Below are 21,903 nucleotides of genomic sequence, written 5' to 3'. Positions count from 1 at the left end.
TATATATATATATATATATATATATATATATATATATATATATATATATATATATATATATATATATATATATATATATATATATATATATAGATTCCAAGTTGAAACACATGAAATGTGTTTTAAAGCTTAAGTTTGAAAATATAACTTGTGGTCAAAAAATATTTATTTTCAAATTCAAGACATTATTCAAATATTTTTGGATATTCGAGACACATTTATGTCAACTCTAGTCAAGTTATATACGAATTATATGTGCTTTTATCATTTAAAGAAGTAAAAAATTATCAAACCTAGATAAACAAGTACTCTCAACTATCAAGAGATTACATAAAAGAAGAAGATAATTTAACGATGGAACACATTTAATACTTTTTTATGTCAAAGTTTAACAAACAATACCAAGAACAAGAATAGGAAGACATTCAAGTGAATTGAAATCTACTCAATTCAAACTTTGTATTTATATATATTAAGAGTGGCTTCTCAAAAGATAACTTCAATTGATACTCACATGTCAATCATAAGCTATTGTTTTATTTAGTATTTTGGAAACCAAAAAACAAGACACAATATCTCAATTATTCTTTATTATTGGATAGTGAATTCTAACTCAACTTGCAATAACTTCCGTGATCAATAATTTTACTAAGACATGTATCAATTTTTTTTTCAAAAAGAAATATCAAATATAATATTGATATAAAATATTGAATTTAACTAATTCTCTCGTAATGGTAACAAGTAAAAATAATTTAACAAATTTGCAAATATACACCCATGTGATTCTGGAATAATATTCAACAAACTATACATATACGTGTATAACTTAGTACTACGTTTTTTATACTTATAACTTACTATCACATTCTTTATTTATCTATATACTTAATTAAATTTTAAGTTTTTCATAAATTTAAATAATTTATATTAAGTTCCTATTAAATTTGTTTGTTTTATTAAATTTTTAGAATTTATATATTTTTAATTGAGTTTCTATCATTTAATTGTTAATTAATTGGATGATAATATTATTATCCTATATCGTCATCTTGTTTATCTATATTCTCGTGTTAAGAAATATGAAGCTTTATAATTAATATACAATTATATTATTTTTAATATAAAATAACAAATTATTTTTATTGTTCTCAATGAAAAAGTTATAGATGATGAAATCAAGAGACTATATTGTCCTCATTAAATGTTAACAACCATTCCTTCTTATCTAACATCTTTTTTTACAATGAAAACAAAAACAATCACTTTTTATTTTACATTAAGCACAATACTATTTTATAATATTTATAAAAGTTCGTGTATTGACAAGTAAATAAAATATAATAACCTTATTATAAAAACTTGATTATAAATAGTGGAATTTATAGATAAGTTTTAATGAAAGGTATGGCAACACTTTCGTTTGAAATTGAGAGGTGCCTAAATTTGGTAGCCAAATTTGAGGTTCGAAAAACCTAAGTTGGTGATGGCCAGCTGAGCCAAAGCTATATAGCAACAATCCTCTCACTTTCGTTTACCTATTAAAGCAAATTTCCAGCTTGTAGCACACCATATCACTATTATCATATTAATTATCTCAACACGTTTTCAATTCCAAAAATCCTACTTTTGGCACATATATGTTTTTTACATTCATATGAATTCATTTTTGTAAATATTTATTAAAGGTAAAAAAATAATTTTGAAAGAAAAATTTGAAAAATATCATGTCAAATGAATGTTACGGCTATCTAGACTTTAGTTTTCCATGCAATAACGTGAAAAGGTTGAAAAATTCTCTTATGTTCGTTTATCTATCGGGAAGACACAATACTATTAAGATATGAGCTCAACCATATAAGAAATTAACACTACTCTCTACCCAAAACTTTAAGGTAATGGGTTAATGGATCTTTCATCTTTATATAGTATTCTACTTTCTCATTTCTATCCAATGTGGAATTTAAACCTACACTTGCATTCTTAAACCGCTATTTTGTTTCTTATGCAGTTCAGAGAAGGAATTCTTACACTGATGTTTATAATTATTGCATAACTTTGACGATAGATTTTGGTAATTTAGAAAGCCAAAAATCTCTTGGTGTGTTAATTGAGAAAGAAAAGTTTGGTTACATACATAAAAATTGAAGATAAAGAAAACGACAAAAACCTAAATCAACAGATTAGGAATAGAGCGCATGTCGTAGACTTGTATTTATTGTGTACAGTTGTTGTTGACCACACTTACCAACATCATTACTAATGAAAATTTGATGTTTCATAGTGTCTTTTATTTTAATTTCATTTCAAAGTTTTGAAATTGGTAACTTGTTGACTTTTTAAATTTATTTAATAATCGAATTTTTAGAAATATATTTTTAGCAATCTGTAGAGAGTGAATCTTAATTTAATATTCTCTCATGATTTAAAATTCCAAAAAACACTTATCTTCTTAGAAATGAAAAGTAAGAGGAAAATATAATGTGGGTTTTTGCCAAACATTTATTAAGAAGGATGGTTAGATTATTAGCTGTGTTTGAAAACAAAATAGGATTTGGTCTCTTTGACTAATAATGCTTCACTTCTATATATGTCTACACATTAACCCTAGATCTTCCTTCATACCTACTACCATAAAAATAATATTTTAACTGTGTCAGAATATATTTCTTAAAAAATAACAATTAATAATTATAAATAATCAATTATAGGCGAAAATCTATTTTTTATATATTTAAGAAATAATCAATTATTTCGTACATAATCTAAGTTTTTCTAAACAACCTCACATTCACTAGTAATTAATTATGCTTAATAATAAATTGTGTTGATAGCCTCTAACTGCTAAAGCACCATTACAACACAAGCAATTTCTTTTATGAGATTTACAGTTGGGCAATACCTATTTTAAAATTTATGATTAATCTTAAACTTAATCCTAATTAATGGCTACCCACAAACGTTAAGCAAGCAATTGCAAAAATGTTGCATTGAATTGCTTCATGTTGCATTAAGATATCCTTCCATCACAAAGGCTAGAAAATCTTCCTTTTTAAAAATAAATATTTTATTATAATTAATATACTACAAAAGGCCGCTTTATTGAAAAGTTCATATTCATAATTCTGTTCAAGGTACTCTTGACTTTAGGAAGGGTATATGCCCTTAAAAATCTAAATGGGCTTTCGGGCCTTTTTAACTAATAATTTATGGGTCATTCTTCCTGCACCCCATATTTTCCTCCCGCGCCCCATACTATATACAATGAATTGACTTTCAAATTGCATAATTTAAAAAGAATATTTCACTAAAAGTATCATAAACTATGTAATAGGAGCAATGTCTAGTATCACTTTTTTCGGCCCAAAAGCGTCAAAATGATGAAATAAAGATCTATTAAAGAACAAATTCTGTACCGTTTCCGAAAGTTCATTTCTTAATTATAAATATCATTGGAAAGTGTTCCATAATTATACAGTGTTGAACTCTTCCTAAAATGATTTTCCAGATAATATGTTAATTTTGTTCTAAAGTAATCTTTTCAAAAGGGATAAAAGAATTTGAAGATGCAATTTTAGGGGGTGCATGTTGAAATTCCTATTATGTTTGAAGAAAAAGCATAAATGAAAAAATATACGAGGTTGTGTCTTTGTTTTCGAAAAGAAAAATAAATCTCAGTACAAAATTTTGGAGACAAATTGAGAAAGGGGAGTGTAAATAGCATTAGCGTTAATTGTTCAAACACAAATAAAATATCCTGCTATTTATACTCCACCTTTTCTTCTATACCCACTCGTTTTACTTATTTTAAATTACATATCTATCCTCTCCTTTTCTCTTTCTCCCAAAACACTCCCTTCTTTACTCAGCCACTCTTTACCCAACACATTTTTCTAAAATAAACTAAAAAGAAATAAAATAAATAAACGAAGGAAAAAGAAAAAGAATTAAAACATAAATTTTATAAAAAGCTTTTTCGAAACATAGTTTTTATATTCATATTTTAAATAGAAAGTAATAAGTGTACATACTTTTTTTTTTCTTCTAAATGTCGAGTTTTATTTTTCCAATTCATAAGAGTATTTGGAATGTAATTTTTTAATAAAACGAAATCATTCAAATAATAAAATACAAAAATTTAAATTATTTAAATTATTTTTTATCTGTCTTAATTATATAAAGGGTGGATAAGATAATCCATTCTACTTTTAGTTATTAATTTAGTTGATATGCAAAGATAAACTAACAAGTTGAAAATGTGATTTTGTTCCATTAATAACACTAGCTCACTCATTTTATTAAATTTACTTATGATTAACAGAAATTGAAGATAGAGGTATTAAATAAATATAAACTAAACAATCTTATTCAACTCCAATGTACAAAAAATTGAATTGAACTTTTATTCTAGTTTTTTTTCATTGATTTTTTTCTAAATAAAATTATATAAATTGAATTAAACTATAATCTAGGAGATTGAAAAAGATATATTTTAAAATAAGACAACCATTAATAATTCAACTGATTTAGATAGTTCATGTATTTAAAAAAGAATTTGTAATATTTCAATTTATTTCAATTCACGTTATAATCTAATTCAATTAGTTAATATGAATAATTATACAATTAAATTCTATGATAATTTAATTTAATTTATGTATTTTAATCATTTATATGAAAAATGTGGTGATTCCAATACATATAATAATGAATTGAAGATGTTTAAACTAGTCAAGCCAATGTGTTATGCATTAACCGAAGAATAATGATATAATAAGTAGAATATTGATTGTGAATCACACAAACAATAAACATTACTTACAAAGTGTTGATACTTTATTATTTAAGCAACATGAACACATTGATTATATATAAGACTACATAAAGTTACAAGTTAGTTAGAAGTACTTTGATTAACTAATTTAACGAAACAAAATTCACATGATTAATATTAGAAAGTCTAAATTTATGTCTTTAAATGTTCTAAGCTAATAAGCATTCTTATGATCACCTCAATAATGTCTATCTATACTAAATTGTAACAACTTCTCCAAAAAGGTTTGATTAAGCACTAGGAACATCTAATGCTTGAAACTCGTAAAGACCTATAATTTCTACTTCATCTTGAATACCATGTGAATCTTGATTAATCATTGATGACTAAGAGAATGTAATTCACGCCTCTCGATGGAGGAACTTCCTTGTACCCCTCCAATGATGTCCAAGGACATAATCTAATGTGGTCTTCATCTTATGTAACATGTAGGAAAGTTTTGTTTATATTGTTTCTCAAACACATAATATTCACAAAACATTAAGTCTCCACCTTTTGGAATATCTAATCCTTTGGAAACACATGTTCCCTAGATGCACATGTCAAACTACATTACCAAATGAAGCATCAAGCGACACTAAGATGGATGCAACCTTAAACACAAGCAACACTAAGATGGATACAACCTTAAACACAACCATAGATGATGTCTTAAAGGAAACACATATTTCCTTCCTTAGGTACTTGAATCCCTGAGTCATTATACCACCAAAGCAACACTGATGGAAGACGTCTGGATTCCATCAAACACCCTTCCCCTTATTAACATTACTCCACCCGCCATTGCCTTGTGCTCTTTATATCCAACACTATAATGAATATAAGGTTCTTTAACTACAAAACATTCTAATAATATTCCTTCATTTACATAATTTTCTTACATCTCAAGTGATTGTTGTCATTTTATGTTCGTCATCTTTTTCTTGTCAATACTATGATAGTATATGAACCGACTTAACTCCATAAAACTAATCTATAAGATTAAATTTACACTCACTTATATATTCTAAATTAATTTTATCTCTAATCGATGTGAAATTTCTAACAATAATAAATTTGTCTTTAATGAATAATACCACCTTTGATTTACCAATCCTATAATCTCCTTATAGACCTTTACTCTATTGAGTTTGAAATAAGTACCCAAACTATCTTGTCACATTATATTAGTCTTCTAATTGTGATTTCAATAATAGTCTCCAACTATTTTATAACATGTAATAAATGCTCATAAAAAGAATTCCTTTTAGAGGTGTTTGAGTGAAAGGAGGCCTTTTTAACCATAGGCTTTAATGGGTTATGATGGGAATAGTTTTTCATGTCCATGAGGAAACTTCAAGGACGTGTGGTAGCCTTGACATAATTGGGCTTATTAAAACACCATCACACACAATTGCATCACTTCTCATCTTCAAATTCTCTACACCCTTTCCTTTTCCCCTTGTTCAACTAAAAGATGATTTTATTCCACATTGAGAAAAATTGGGTCAAAAGCACTTCCAAAAGTTGCGTTTCAACAAAACTGCTTTGGACCAATGACCGACAAGAGAAGCATCTCCCTACACACAACACTATTTGGTACAGCAAGATCTAAATTTCCATGAGGGCCATATAGGCCACCCCATCATATGAACATTTGACAAAAATATCCAACTTATAACCCTTAATAAGAGAGGGTAATGATGATTAATGATGCCCACATCAGCAAAATTTCTTTAAACAAATAGCAAAAGAAAAAGAATGATGAACAAAGCTTGGTTGGAAAGCCACGCCTCTGTAAGGCTTTTCCCTATGCTCCATGGTCCCACCATCACACCACATGACATGACCCTTTTCTCATGTGAATCACCATAGGCAAAAAAATGTGGCACCTCCCTCAGCCGTCCCACAAGGGAAAAAAAAAGGAAAAAAAAAAAAAAACTAACTGCCCTTCAATTTCGTGATTCTAGATACACAGAATCATAGATGGTAGTATTTTTGTTAGTAGTTACACTTCAAAGGCTGAAAGCAGAAGGGGTGACAAAAAAGTTATTTTTGGATGTTGAGACATACATAAAGTTGGAAAACTTGTGTCCCCATCATTGGCATTTACTATGCCAAGTGGAACCCTTTGTGTGGATCAACTTTCACAATCTTCTTTTCCTTTCTTTTGGGCATCTTTAATATGAGAGCCTTCCTTCAACTCAATTGACATTTGACTTTGGACATAGTGGAATAAGGTATGCTTCAAATAGAATTTGATGTACACATCTTCTCCTTTTTCCCAAGCAATATACCAACACTCCATTGTTCCAACTAGTCATCTCTGCCTCTAACATGTAATTCTAGCTTGTTAAATTTGAAATCTTCACCCAACCTTCTTTTATTTCTGACTTATTCAACTACATTTTTATGCACAATTATGAGTGTAAGAAGGTTTACATTACCTACTAATTCAAAATCATAGTTAGGGTAACTTTCAAATAGAATAGTATCTTCGCTAGCATTCAAAGAACTGCTAGACACTAAATGTAGGAGTCCCTCTCCCATAAGGTTAGTTACTCCCTTTCTTTTTGAATGATTATATACAATGAGTAAAAGGTGACTAGAGGATGGTAATTACTATAACACTGAAATATGACAAGTAACACCAGCTGTGTATGCTACCAGTACTAGTACTACTCACCATAATACCAAATAATACACGCTTGACCAGTCCATAACAAAACTATTTAAAACCAAAATTATGATGAAGCAACAAAAAACAAAATATTCAAAATTATCAGCTGGAGGACGGTGGCTCATTCTACGTATGGCTTAAGCAACATGGCCCCATCCGTGTGATCATGTTGCAGGCAGCAGACACATGAATTGAATATTTGAATAATTATTTTTTGTGACACATTTTTTTCTGGGGCTTCTGTTGGTGCCAAGTCAGCATCTGTCGTGGAAGGAGAAAAAAAAAGTACATGGGACTGAGAGGGAAGAAAAGGTGGTAAGGTGAGGTGAGGGGGTGCTTACTTCTTCCCCTTTAGCTTTAAAGAGTTGTTAACCACCCTGGCATTTCCTATGCCTTTGTTTTTCTTTTGGACATTCCTTTCTGCTTTCTGAAAACTCTGCAACACACACCAGCATTCTTCCATATACAACTCCACCACCCTTTTGCATCCACCAACTCTTTCACAAGCATTCATTCATTCATTCATATTGGTCTTGTTCCACAAGCCACCATTCTGATTTTCATGATCAGAAGAGTTTAGCACATCATGGTGAGAATCTGAACAAGAAAAATTGTTCTCTTTGTGTTGCTGATCACCTCTCAACTTTTCTGGTGTCAGATCATGTCTGTTAACACTTTTCATGCCTTGTTATGATTGGTTCAGGGAACGCCTGTGAACATCATCGTTGGATCACAGGTTTGGGTTGAGGATCCTGAGGATGCATGGATTGATGGTGAGGTCACAGAAATTAATGGCAAAAATGTTACCATCACTGCCACAAATGGGAAAACTGTAAGCCTTTTACTTGATCATAGAACTGGAATATTTTAAGTATTGTCATTGATTGGCGAAACACTTTGAAACTTGATTAGATTGCTCCATATCATAGATGTATATATATCAGGCCTTTCAGAGATAGGTAGAGACATGGTTATCAAACTCGCGAGTTCGTCGAGAATTTTTTTTTAATGTAAAACGAAGTTGGTTTTAGGGCTTACCAGATTAGGGTTTTGTAATATAGCTCACTCACGAAGCTCATCTTCTTCCTTCGCCTACTGCGATTCCAAGAACTCGCGCTCTGCTCTCAATTTGGCGTCGTCACTCGCGATCACCGTTAGCCACCGTCACAGTCGTGGTAGCCGTCGCCCAAGATCGTCGTCGCTCTCCGTGGGTCGCCGTTGCTCGCAGTGGGTCGCCGTTGCTCGCAGTGGGTCGCGTCTGCGCTGATTTGCGTTTCGCCCCCTCGACCTCGCTCTGTTCTGTTTTCGTTTCGCTGTGAAATTTTTTTATAAGCCCTTTTCTCCCTCTACACTTAGATTATTTTTTATAGTGAAATTTTTTTATACCTCTGCAATTGGATTATTTTTTTTATCGTAAAAACAATTTATAAGCTCTTTTGTCAGTATGCATTTAGATTATTTTTTATCAGCATATAGAATATTTTTTTGTTACTTCTGTCCTTCTGCAGTTAGATTATTTTTTATTTTGGAATTTTGTAGTGAACAAAAATTAAAACAAAAAATGTCGGGAATGGTTCAAATTCAACTGAGCAACCCAAGTGCATCTTCTTTTAATAAAACTAGAAGTAAAAATGCTCGTCAGATATTAGATGAAACAGATAAATATTAATGATAATGGTAAAAAAATAATTTATTTATTTAAAGTACTTTTAAGTTATAGAATTTTCTGTACTTATTTAAATTAAAATGTTATTTATATAAATTTGTTAATTCTTAATTGGAGTCTCAGGAGTTTCTCTAAACTCTCTAAACTTGAGTGCATATATTTGCTTTTTTAGTAGAATGCCATGGCTACTTTGGATCCGAATAATGGAAAGCTGAATAACTTGTTTAAAGAATAATATAAGATGATCCATCAACCTTAAATTTTATTCTTTTTGTTCTGTAACTGGATTTTTCATACTATATAGTATTGTGTGAAGTGAAAACTATAATATTATGTTATGTGATAATAAAGCTGAAACTTGATCAGTTTTTGTTCTTAGCCTGGTAGAAGACAAAAGATAGATAGAAAAAAATAATAATACAAAACCAAAGTGAAATTTCAGTACAAAACCTGCAACCGCAATTTTCAGCCTCATCACATTACTAATTTTAGAATGCACAGGAACTGAAGTCACAACACATTCTTGTTCAGAAAAAAAAAATTATTCTTTTCCTATCACATATTTTAAATAAGATTTCCAAATTAAGTATAGTTGCTCAAATGAGAAAATTATAGTTTATTTTAGTTCTTTCAACAAGCTCAGGTACCATAATTTGATTGTATTCTGACTCACCTTAGCCTTGTCCACTCAGAAGGATGGCCCAGAATATATCACCATTCTCACAATTTTTATACTTGAACATAAAGGATCATATAAAACTAAACATTAGCATTTACCTAAATTTCAGATGGTGGCAGATATTTCAAGCATATACCCCAAAGATACAGAAGCACCACCTGCAGGAGTTGATGACATGACCAAGCTAGCTTACCTTCATGAGCCAGGAGTCCTGCATAATCTTGCAACTCGTTTTTCTCTCAATGAGATATATGTGAGTCACAACCATTTAATCTACTTCTCCATTGCCATTCTTAATGTATTTGATAAAAAAGTTATATAAAGGAAAAGAGAGTAAAGTCTGACGAAAATAAATGGAATGAACAGACATATACAGGGAATATCTTAATTGCAGTGAATCCTTTTCGAAGATTGCCACATTTGTATGACATCCATATGATGCAGCAGTACAAAGGTGCAGCATTTGGAGAGCTTAGTCCTCACCTTTTTGCTGTAGCTGACACATGTTACAGGTATGTTTACATCAATGTAGAAATATATTTTGCACAAGTAAACTCAGATCAATCATAGAGTTGACTCAGTCAAATGTATCAGGGCAATGATAAATGAAAATGGAAGCCAATCCATTTTGGTAAGTGGAGAGAGTGGAGCTGGTAAAACTGAGACAACAAAAATGCTCATGAGGTACCTAGCATTCATGGGGGGTAGATCTGCTACTGAAGGAAGAACTGTAGAACAACAGGTTTTGGAGGTGAGTTTGAACTACTTACAAATCGTTTCTTAGAACCCAAATAAGGTATATATGTAGTGACATTATCAGTTCTGCAGTCCAATCCAGTGTTGGAAGCATTTGGAAATGCCAAAACTGTCAAAAACAACAATTCAAGGTAGATTGTATAGATATATTTTCTCAGGTCTCATTTTCTACAACAATTCCCATTTTAATTTATCTTACAAAATTATTTGAGTTTGTGCCAGTCGATTTGGTAAATTTGTTGAAATTCAATTTGACAAGAATGGGAAGATTTCCGGAGCTGCAATCCGAACATATCTGCTTGAAAGGTCACGAGTTTGCCAGGTCTCTGACCCAGAGAGAAACTATCATTGCTTTTACATGCTTTGTGCAGCACCACCAGAGGTGACTTCTCAATAATTATCCTGAAAATAATTCAGTAACATACCATTTGCTCACTAAATCTAATAGTTAAAAGTTTCTAAACAGGATGCCAAAAAATACAAGTTAGGGGATCCAAGGCAATTCCACTATCTTAATCAATCAAACTGTTATGAAGTGTCAAATGTAGATGATGCAAAAGAATACTTGGAGACCAAAAATGCAATGGATATTGTGGGCATTAACCAAGAAGAGCAGGTATTGGATCATTTCACAAGTGCAGCACATTTTAAAGAAACAGTGTTTTGATTATATCCAAACAATTGGTTAAATAAAATTTCCCTTCACAGGATGCTATCTTCCGTGTGGTAGCTGCAATCCTCCATCTTGGAAACATTGACTTTGTCAAAGGGAAAGAAGTGGATTCTTCAAAATTGAAAGATGATAAATCACTCTTCCACCTCCAAACAGCTGCGGAGTTATTCATGTACGAGCTTTGATCTGCCCATCAGAACTGTATAATTCATATGCTTCAACTTTGGTGTCTCTTAACATGTTTATGTTCAGGTGTGATGCAAAAGCACTGGAAGATTCACTTTGCAAGCGTGTCATTGTAACTCCTGATGGTAACATCACCAAACCTCTGGACCCTGATGCTGCTGCTTTGAGTCGAGATGCCTTGTCAAAGACTGTGTACTCCAAATTGTTTGATTGGTAAAAACAACGAACTAACTACACCAACATGTAACTAACCTTGTTCAGTACAGAACATTGAAAATGCAAAAGCAATTATGTAAAGGAAACGTGTTCCAAATACCATATAATACATAACAAAATCTTCTGTAAATAGAAGTGCTTTGCTTGTATGGCTTATTCTATGAGCATATTTTCAGTTTTGAGACAAGGAATGAAAAATTCTAAATGCATTCTTAAAATCTGGCAGGATTGTGGACAAAATTAACAGTTCAATTGGCCAAGATTCCAATGCAGTAAGCATAATAGGAGTCCTTGACATTTATGGATTTGAAAGCTTCAAAATCAACAGGTAAATAGCATAATTTTACAAGCAGAAGAACTAGAGTTTCTACATCTCTATCTTGTAATCTCATTGTTCTTCATTTACAGTTTTGAGCAACTATGCATCAACCTAACGAATGAGAAGTTGCAACAACATTTTAATCAGGTATGGTAATAACTTCTAAATACAACTTGAGCATCATTATCTGCTGCAATACACAATCTAAAAAGGCATCTGTTTCAACAGCATGTATTCAAGATGGAGCAAGAAGAGTACACAAAGGAGGAAATCAATTGGAGCTATGTAGAGTTTGTGGATAATCAGGATGTTCTTGATCTTATCGAAAAGGTATTCTTCGTCATCATTGCTTCAGAAAAGATTTTTTCTATTAGATAAACTCGTGAAACTATTTGTATGTCTATCATGCAGAAACCAGGGGGAATAATCGCTCTTCTAGATGAAGCCTGGTATGTCATTTTACTCAAAAAAATGTGAAAAAGAATAGATGAGCATATTTGCTTATTCTATGCCTGCGAAATAATTCCTCAGTATGATAGGGTGGAACAACTCACTCAGAAGGATTTTATTTCCTTTCTAGATAAAAAGCGAAAACTATAAAAACAGGAGAAATTTTAATGTTCTTCTTCTTCTTCTTCTTCTTCTGCAGCATGTTCCCAAAATCAACTCATGAAACTTTTGCACAAAAGATGTACCAGACATATAAATCCCACAAGCGCTTCAGCAAGCCAAAACTTGCTCGAACAGATTTCACAATTAACCATTATGCTGGAGATGTAAGTGAGAAAGTTCTAAATTTTTTCCTCGGCCATTGACCAAGAATTAGAAATTAATCGTCACAGAACCCTTTTGTGCACAGGTCACGTATCAAGCAGATTATTTTCTTGATAAAAACAAAGATTATGTTGTAGCAGAGCATCAAGCTCTTTTATGTGCTTCCAAGTGCCCATTTGTTGCTAATCTTTTCCCTCCTTTACCAGAGGAAACTTCAAAGCAATCCAAATTCTCTTCCATTGGTTCACAGTTTAAGGTAACAATTTAATTTCAACATTTTACTACTTCTGCCTATTTATAGAAATGATCAATCCATGAATTTCCTTTGGATCAAATCTTAATATGTAGCAACAACTGCAATCTCTCATGGAGACACTGAATACAACAGAACCGCATTACATACGATGTGTGAAACCAAATACAGTTTTGCAGCCTGGGATCTTTGAGAACTTCAACGTCTTGAACCAATTAAGATGTGGGGTAAGTTTAATTTTCCAAATTGTCTCTGAAATAAGTGACTATTCATTGAGCTTGAGAAAGTCTACCAGCATAACATTCGCACCATAAATCTTTCAGGGAGTACTTGAGGCAATAAGGATTAGTTGTGCTGGATATCCAACAAAAAGAACTTTTGAAGAGTTTCTTGATCGTTTTGGAATGCTAGCCCCCGATGTCCTTGATGGGTATAAATTATTCATGTCTACAAGAAAATCAAAATGATTTTTAGACTTTGATTGTCACTCATATGGCATTCACACCTTAAAGAAAATAGAAAATAGTGTTAAGAATTATGAATCAAAGATGAAATGCAACCATGTCAGTTAAACTACTTAAAGTATAACTTAATACAATAGATAAGAATAATCTACTTTGCCCTTGCATCTTGCATCATAGAGAATCAATTCAGGATCACTTGAAAATAAATATCACAAGTCTCTCTCTCATTTTCATGTCTGATAAAATATATGATAAGCTTCATACACCCATATGATAAATAATGCTTTCTTCTGTGCAGTTCTGATGAGAAAAAGGCCGCTATGGCCATCTGTGATAAGATGGGCTTAAAAGGCTATCAAGTAAGTCTGAAAAATATGTTTCATAGAAGATAAAGAAGGCATTATTGTCCATAAACTTTAAGGAATTTATATGTTATAATCTGTAATGTCTTTCCCCCTTAATGTTCCAATCAGATGGGAAAAACAAAGGTATTTCTCAGAGCAGGTCAGATGGCTGAAATGGATGCACGAAGAGCCGAAGTCTTAGCTAAAGCAGCTAAACTCATCCAGAGACAAATCCGAACACATTTAACCAGAAAGGAGTTCATCACCCTAAGAAAGGCCACAATATATATCCAGAAGATGTGGAGAGGTGATCTTTCTTCACAATATTACAATTTTAGACATGTTCCCCTTTTGCTTAACTGCATGATTTTTGGTACTGTCCTGGAAATAACAGGAGTTATTCTTTTGATGGCTTTCGTTTTTCAGCTAAACTTGCGCGTGAACTCTATGAACATATGAGGAGGGAAGCAGCTTCTATCCGGATACAGAAACATGCGCGTGCACACAGAGCAAGAATGTACTATACATCATTACAAGTATCAGCTATAGTTCTTCAATCAGGCTTGAGAGCATTTGCAGCACGAAATGAATATAGGTACAGAAGAAGAACAAAGGCTTCAACGAAAATTCAGGTGAATACGTCATTTAAAGAAATATATAACACCAACATAAATAATGACATGCAAAACGAAAAAATGGGAATGCAAATGCAAAATTCATCTTGGTTACACAGATAAAAACTAGAAGTGCTTCATATTTAAATATTCATAATATGAACGAAATTACGTTGCTTCTCTTTATAATTTTAATTGTCCATTTTCTCACAGACACAATGGAGAAAAGTTCAAGCTCTTTCTGATTACAAACAACAGAAGAAAGCAACTGTTTCACTTCAATGTCTTTGGAGAGCTAGAATTGCAAGGAAAGAGCTCCGAAAGCTTCGGATGGTGAGTTCTACTTTTATGTATCATTTTCTAAAATTTCATGCGAATAATTTTAACATATCTACATGAAAAACAAAAATGTTTCTAAAGTATAGGCATGGTAACAACTTTAAGTCTCTGTGCAGGCTGCAAGAGAAACTGGGGCACTTAAGGAGGCAAAGGACAAGCTGGAGAAGCGTGTTGAGGAGCTTACATGGAGAATAGATATTGAAAAGCACATGAGGGTATAGATTCTCGATTAATTCTCCATGATAAATGCCAAAATGATTTCAGTGAAATGGTTAATCCCTGTAAAATTTAACACTGTAATTATCCTTCAAAATAAAAAAATTTTGTAACAGATTTTAATCACAAATTAATACAGTGCACACTATTCAAGTTAGTAGTGAGAAGAAAAACTTGTTTTCATTCATAAAGCATTTTATCCACCCCATCTAATCTGGAGAAAATAATTGTAGATGGATCTTGAAGAAGCTAAAGGGCAAGAGATTGCAAAATTGCAAAATGCATTACAAGAAATGCAAGCTCAGCTAGATGAAGCCCAGGCAGCAATTATACATGAGAGAGAAGCAGCAAAAATAGCAATTGAACAAGCACCACCAGTAATTAAAGAGGTACCTGTTGTGGACGATACAAAGCTAGAGTTACTGACAAATAAAAATGAGGAGCTGGAGGTAAATCTAAAGCTTTTTCCTCTTATATATTTGGAAAGTTTACTTCCAGCATTAAAATGGTGGAACAATCAAATTACATTAACAGTTCCAGTTTGTTATTCAAGTTACAATAAAAGAAAAATGTTCATTTAGCAGTATCTATGGTCTTATAATAAACAAATTTTGTGTACATGAAGAAACATTGAAAGTTTCATTCATAAAAGTATGAATTACTTCAAAATAAAACATAACAAAGGTTAAGGGAGGCATTTATAATTTTTTTCCCCCATAATATTACAACTTTTACCACCAACAAATTAAAAGAAAAATAGTAACAAATGTTTCATAGGAAATATAGGAAAAATGAAAAAATAAATAGTGGTTAGCATACAATGTATATTTCAGAACCATTCCCAAATGGAAAAGGTAGAAGGTAACTTTATAAGAAAACATATATTTGGACTCATTTTCGGCAAGGTAGTAAACACTACAAATGCAGCTGTGTATAGGGCATATGAAGCGTACTTAAATAATGTTGTAAAGTGAGGGAGAAAGTGATAGCAAGAAAAATACAGATATATATATATATATATATATATATATATATATATATATATATATGTATGTATGTATGTATGTATGTATTATGACCGTCACAGTAGCATCCAAACAGCACATATAAAAATTCTGCAGTTGACACTTAGAAAGATGACAATACTTAACTATGAAGTTCTGAAAATACAGACTGAAGTGGAAGAGCTTAACAAGAAGATTAAAGAGTTTGAAGAGAAGTTCTCAAAAATTGAAAACGAGAATCAATCAAGGGTGAAAGAGGCGGAAGAAGCACAGCTTAAAGCAACACAACTTCAGGAGACCATTGAAAGGTTAACAAGTGATATTAGCCATTCAATACCTCTTCCACCATAAATTGGCACTGACTGTCTATTCTTTATCACTTCAGATTAGAATTGAGTTTGTCAAACCTGGAGTCTGAGAACCAGGTTCTATGCCAGCAGGCTTTGGAAGAATCAAAAAATGAAGAACTCTTTGAAGAGATCAAAATGTAAGTTCTAACATATTATTGCCACCATTTTTATCATTTCTATGCCTTACTTATATTTAGCAGCCAGAGCGAGGCTGTAGTTGAATGTAGCCAATAAAAAAAAGTTTATGTGCATTTCTTTTAGGGTTAAGTACTCTGATGGACACAACTCCCTTAGCCAAAGGGGGCACACAAATGATACACCAAAAGTGACCCTGGTGTAGGTCCAGCAATTGTTCATGAAATAGATTTGAAAAATTTATATGATAACATATTATGGTAAACTGATCCTTCCTTTCAATTTAGAAGTTTTTAATTGACTACACTTCTATGGTTACTTTGCATTTATCACCTTCTGTTTAAGTTTTGTCAAGTTTCTACAAATAAAAATTCAACTCCACAACACAGGCCATAATAAATTTAGGAAGTAATAAAATTGTGCATGGATCATGTCCAAAGAGTGGCCTTTTAGTTTGAATGACCTATTTGTTCAAAAGTATCTAGGCACTTCAGATTCATGGACCTCTTGCTTGTATACTTATTACCCTGTTCTGATTTACCAAAGTGGGACTTATTGTGAGAATTTCTCTCTTTGGTGATTCATTCCTTCTGCTTATGTCTATAAATACTACATACCCATTGGAAGTAATTAAGACGCAATAACACTATTTTCTAATTTATTTAGTAAAAATCAGAACAGCTAATACTCTGCAATGATTAAGAAAATATTTGTTCCTAATATAAACATCGTATATCATGAAACAAAATAATAACAGAATCCCTTATTGACGTTGTTGTCCAAATGGAAGAAATATAGAAGATAAAACTGAAATTAACATATATATTCTATTAAAATACTAAAATTTACATGTTGTCTGTCTAGCCTCAAGGGTCAGATAGCAAATCTAGAATCAGAGAATGAATCCCTACGGAGCCAGGCAGCAGCAGCAGCTGCTTTAGAGCAGAAAGTCCATCCAGAGAAAATAGAAACAGACCATTCAGCAGCTGCTTTAGAGCAGAAAGTTCATCCAGAAAAAAATGAACCAGAACCTGAAGTTGCTGTTGTAGAGAAGATCAAAGTGCAACCAAGAGTTATTGCAGATAATGTGACTGCCCAAATCAAGGTACCCTACCTTAGGTTTTGCTTTAGAAATATTTCACTGTTTAAAATTTATCTTTTATGATGTGGCAGAATTTGGATAATGGAATTCAGACAGAGGAAGAATTGCATTCAAGAAAAGTATTTTAAATTTTACCTCACTTCTTCTTTAAGAATTACTGGCTGTGTAATAAATAACAGTATGTTCATTTCAAATAATAAATTATGTTTACAGGAACCAAAAGCACCGGTCTTCTTGCTTACTAAACAAAGATCACTCACAGACAGACAGCAGGTATGTTTCAATGGCAAGACAAAGTCAGGGAAAGTTATGCAGTTTCACACCAAAATAAATGATTCTCACAGTTTCCATCTCTTATAAACAGGAAAGTCATGATGCACTGCTCAAGTGTCTCGCTGAAGATAAGCGATTTGAGAAAAACAGACCAGCAGCTGCTTGTATTGTATATAAAGCACTTCTTCATTGGAGATCCCTTGAAGCAGAAAAAACACATATTTTTGATAAAATTACACACACTATCCGATCATCTATAGAGGTAATATTCTCCAAGAACATTAGTACATTAACAAAGTTAAGGAATTTTTAAAACAATCCTCATTTCAGCCTAAATTTAATCACTCATATTGTTGTAAGAAAGTAAGTGGCATTTTATGTTCTGGCAGAGTCAAGAAGGAATCCATGATCTAGCCTACTGGCTTTCAACTATTTCAACACTTCTGTTTTATCTACAATGCACAATGAAGGCCAGCAATACAACTAAGGCAGTGTCACGTAATCGAAACTCCCCTGCCACTTTGTTTGGAAAAATGGCACAAGTAAGCTTTTCAAAAGAATTAGTTTTTGCATTGTATTAAATCAATGTTTAAAATAAAATGGTGCTTGATATACAAATTCAGGGTTTGCGTTCATCTTCAATGGGCTTGGGGATTTCAAGTGGCTACAGTGGAATGGTGGAGAAGCCAAATGATCAGTCTAAAGTAGAAGCCAAATATCCAGCTATTCTGTTTAAGCAGCATTTAACTGCATATGTGGAAAAGATATATGGAATGATCCGTGATAGTCTAAAGAAAGAGATTAGCCCATTCTTAAATTTGTGTATACAGGTAAGCATCATAAGATGAAATTCAAAGTACAACGGAAAATTAGGTATTGCCTAAGCTAAATCTTTCATCATCGCTGGCAGGCACCAAGATCCATAAGAACTAGATCAATAAGAGGATCATCCAGAAACATCCATTCAAATATTGTTGCAAAACAGCAAGCATTACATATGTACTGGAAGGGAATCGTGGACAAGTTAGATCATGCCTTGCGTATATTGTCCGATAACTATGTAAGCATGAATTACTCACTTGATATTGCTTTTGCTAGTTTGTACTTTTCAGAGAAGAGACTTTCCAATATTGTTCATCCTGTGACTTCAGGTCCCTCCCATCATTACAAGAAAGATATTTAGTCAGGTTTTCTCATTCATGAATATCCAGCTATTTAATAGGTGAGAAGACTTTCCAACAATTGCACAAAACATCTTGGAGTAGTGAATGTTTACCGAATATAATATAAATTCTCATGAAGTTTTTGAAAACTTTTGTCTGGCAGTTTGTTGCTTCGTCGTGAGTGCTGTTCCTTTAGCAATGGAGAATATTTGAAGGCAGGGTTGCATGAGTTGGAACTATGGTGTCTTAAAGCAACAGACCAGGTAACTAAATATTTGGAACAACCTAAGGAAAAAGTGCAAGAGACACCTTTTCTACGTTTTTTTATCTTTTGTATTTGGTTTATTTTGCAGTTTGCTGGTTCATCTTGGGATGAACTCAAACATATACGCCAAGCTGTGGGATTTCTGGTATAGCTTTTTGGATCAAGATTAAAGAGAATGCACTCTTAACTCTTTCATTACCCTTGCCTCAATATTCAGTTTTTGAAATGCTTTATTTACACAGGTTTTGCATCAAAAGACTCAAAAATCTTTAGAGGAAATCACGAATGAGCTATGCCCGGTAACTTAACTAACTTACAAAGAAACCTCAATGCTTAATGAGTATCTTACATAGTTTCTACCTTGAACCTATCTGGATTGAACTAGCTTTTGTGTAACATGTAGATCTCTATTAAGAATGAGCCTTTACTTTAAATTTTATCCAAATAACATATGTAAAGTACTGGAAAAAGAGCCTGAGTCTTGTTTTCTTGTTTATTTTTCTTACATCAGGGGTTAAGTATTCCACAAATATATCGTATTGGAACTATGTTCTGGGATGACAAGTATGGGGCACAGGGATTATCTGCAGAAGTAAGTCCTGGTCTCCAAAACCATGTTTATTTCTCTTGCTCTTTTTTGCGTACAGTTTGTCCAACCTTTCAAAATTCATTTGAAATATAATGAAAATTTGCAAACATTCAATTTGCTTAAAAATGCATTTATATCTTTAGAAGAAACAAAGATACTTCTGAAAGAAAGAAAATCTGAAACTAGAAGACAAACTACCACTATAAAATATTACAGCCAAGATTTGCGTCATAACTGATTGCTTCATTGATGTAGAAAACAAACAATACTCTTAAACATATTCACAATCAACTTCCAATATTAAGTTTCATAACCGTAGAAAACAAACAAGCATTATTAAATTAATCAGTATCACAACTTTATCGTGCATCTGATGACCTTACCACACATGATAACTAATGGTGTTTCAATTCTTTTTCCCCCTTCTGACTTTTACAGGTCATTAGCAGAATGAGAGTGATTATGACAGAAGACTCAATAAGCATACATCATAGCTCATTCCTTCTAGAGGTGGATTCCAGGTAATTAACTATTAAAATGCTTCTAAACCAATTTTGATTTCCCCCCTTTTCACATTCAAATCCAAAAGTCACTCCCTGGCCAATAGAAACAATTTGCTGACATGCTAATGCAAAGATTCTTTTTACAAAAATCAGCATACCATTCTTGATGGAGGAGATGTTTCGGTCCATGAGTGACATCCGCCTATCAGACATGGATGTGGATCCACCACCAATACTCAGGCAAAGATCTGACTTCCATTTCTTGTTGCAACAAATGGACAGTGACTCTCAGTGAGCTGGTGAAAGTTTGCTGCTGATATTAGTTATAGTTTCTGATTTGTATTGATTTAATTTGGGTTTGTGTGGAGAGAGTAATTGAGTGGTGAGGTGAAGAATTGTAATTAGCTTATTTCTTTATTCTAATTTTTTTTCATTTGTTTTCGGGAAGATCCAAATTTTGTTTATTATTCTTGTATGGCTTCATGTCAAGGAAGGCCACAGTGAATTTTGTCATTGTTGTATAATGTTACTTCAAAAAGTAATGAAATGAAAGGAAGTTTGGCTTTAGTTCAATTTAGCAAACTAAACAAAGATATGTATTAACAATTTGACTCAGAGGATCTTTTTGTAGGTCTGAAGTTGTTCAACAGAAGAAAAAAAACGAGAAACCTACTGGAAGGGAGAAATTCTTGAATGCTCTTATTTCAGGGTTCCCAATGAAAATGATTCAGAAAGTATGCAGTAAAAGAAGAATATTTTACAATACTACATTTAAAAGGAAGGTTAATTATATTTTCCAACATTAAGTGCCCATATGGGAATATCTTTTTTATTATTTTCAGAAGCTCTCTTAGAAAAGTGCCAAAAATGGACATTTATTTCTCCAGGGGATTTGAAACACCAACAGAAATACCCCTTTTAAATGATATGATACCGATCTCCCCTGGATGGTGTTATTTAACTTATGCAGCAATTTGTATGGAGGATTTGTCAGGAATAGTACAAAAAAATTATGTAGAGAATGTATGTATCTGTACAACGAAATTCAAACTAAGGGAAGCCAATCTGATATCCTAAACTAAATGCAGCTTTTATGCATGTTTTGATTGGAGGTCCTTTTACAACATCTCATTGTTCATTTGTGAAGAAAAGACACTTTATTTGTGGCCATTCCTAGCCTGCCTTAGTTTCAATCACCATGAGGAGTGCCATAATTACAGCCTTAAGGATGACGGTTTAGCCTTGCATCAAATAGATATTGACTTAAATAGAGCTTATAATGTTTTGACAGTCTTTATTAATAATCTGATTTTGTGGAATTGAGTGAAACCCTAAACTCGAATCTATGAGTTTGCTCTGTATCTCAGAAAAAGGAACTTCAGATTTCAATTTCCATTCCTTCTCACCTGTCCACCTTGTTGAAGTTATTTCCATCACACCAACAAATTCTAGCATCATCTGACAGTCTATAGTATTAACAAACTATAAAGCAGAAAGTAATTTATGTATGTATTCCTTTGTTTCCTT

General features: G+C 32.3%; 1 protein-coding gene and 2 long non-coding RNA genes across 4 annotated transcripts; 1 reads left to right on the top strand and 2 right to left on the bottom strand.

Annotated features, from left to right (window-relative positions):
- Nucleotides 1-7,419: 7,419 nt before the first annotated feature.
- LOC111241700 lies at nt 7,420-8,883 on the bottom strand. Its single transcript, XR_002667977.1, has 2 exons — nt 8,532-8,883; nt 7,420-8,305 (listed from the first exon to the last, which is right to left on the bottom strand). It is a non-coding gene; the product is annotated as an uncharacterized LOC111241700 (long non-coding RNA).
- Nucleotides 7,965-20,949, top strand: LOC106762040 (myosin-12). 2 transcript variants are annotated; one of them, XM_014645722.2, is made up of 40 exons: nt 7,965-8,082; nt 8,197-8,325; nt 9,948-10,091; nt 10,205-10,350; nt 10,433-10,589; nt 10,667-10,725; nt 10,817-10,976; nt 11,061-11,210; nt 11,303-11,439; nt 11,520-11,666; nt 11,896-11,997; nt 12,078-12,135; nt 12,217-12,318; nt 12,400-12,437; nt 12,638-12,764; nt 12,848-13,018; nt 13,111-13,242; nt 13,339-13,445; nt 13,778-13,838; nt 13,953-14,130; nt 14,250-14,455; nt 14,651-14,770; nt 14,893-14,991; nt 15,226-15,441; nt 16,165-16,304; nt 16,382-16,483; nt 17,346-17,586; nt 17,655-17,702; nt 17,797-17,856; nt 17,948-18,118; nt 18,246-18,398; nt 18,480-18,686; nt 18,767-18,916; nt 19,008-19,078; nt 19,183-19,282; nt 19,373-19,429; nt 19,527-19,583; nt 19,796-19,876; nt 20,312-20,394; nt 20,530-20,949. In XM_014645722.2, exons 1-40 carry the CDS (start codon nt 8,080-8,082, stop codon nt 20,669-20,671), a joined length of 4,812 nt encoding a protein of 1,603 aa, XP_014501208.1. In that variant the 5' UTR covers nt 7,965-8,079; the 3' UTR covers nt 20,672-20,949. The 2 variants fall into 2 exon arrangements, with proteins under 2 accessions (XP_014501208.1, XP_014501209.1); XM_014645723.2 differs by lacking the exon at nt 17,655-17,702.
- LOC111241701 lies at nt 14,985-18,055 on the bottom strand. The gene is made up of 3 exons (XR_002667978.1): nt 17,926-18,055; nt 17,331-17,521; nt 14,985-15,055 (listed from the first exon to the last, which is right to left on the bottom strand). It is a non-coding gene; the product is annotated as an uncharacterized LOC111241701 (long non-coding RNA).
- Nucleotides 20,950-21,903: the final 954 nt, after the last annotated feature.

This window comes from Vigna radiata, chromosome 5 (genome assembly GCF_000741045.1).
Source record: "Vigna radiata var. radiata cultivar VC1973A chromosome 5, Vradiata_ver6, whole genome shotgun sequence".
In the NCBI taxonomy this organism is placed as follows: Eukaryota; Viridiplantae; Streptophyta; class Magnoliopsida; order Fabales; family Fabaceae; genus Vigna; species Vigna radiata.
Note: the sequence above shows the minus strand (reverse complement) of the source record. Positions and strands in the feature narration are given on the sequence as shown.

Bases quoted from the DNA above. Each gene is read 5' to 3' on its own strand.
- LOC106762040 (XM_014645722.2), top strand. The intron at 14,456-14,650 runs GTGAATACGTCA...ATTTTCTCACAG, and splicing joins AGGCTTCAACGAAAATTCAG to ACACAATGGAGAAAAGTTCA. The intron at 19,584-19,795 runs GTAACTTAACTA...TTCTTACATCAG, and splicing joins TCACGAATGAGCTATGCCCG to GGGTTAAGTATTCCACAAAT.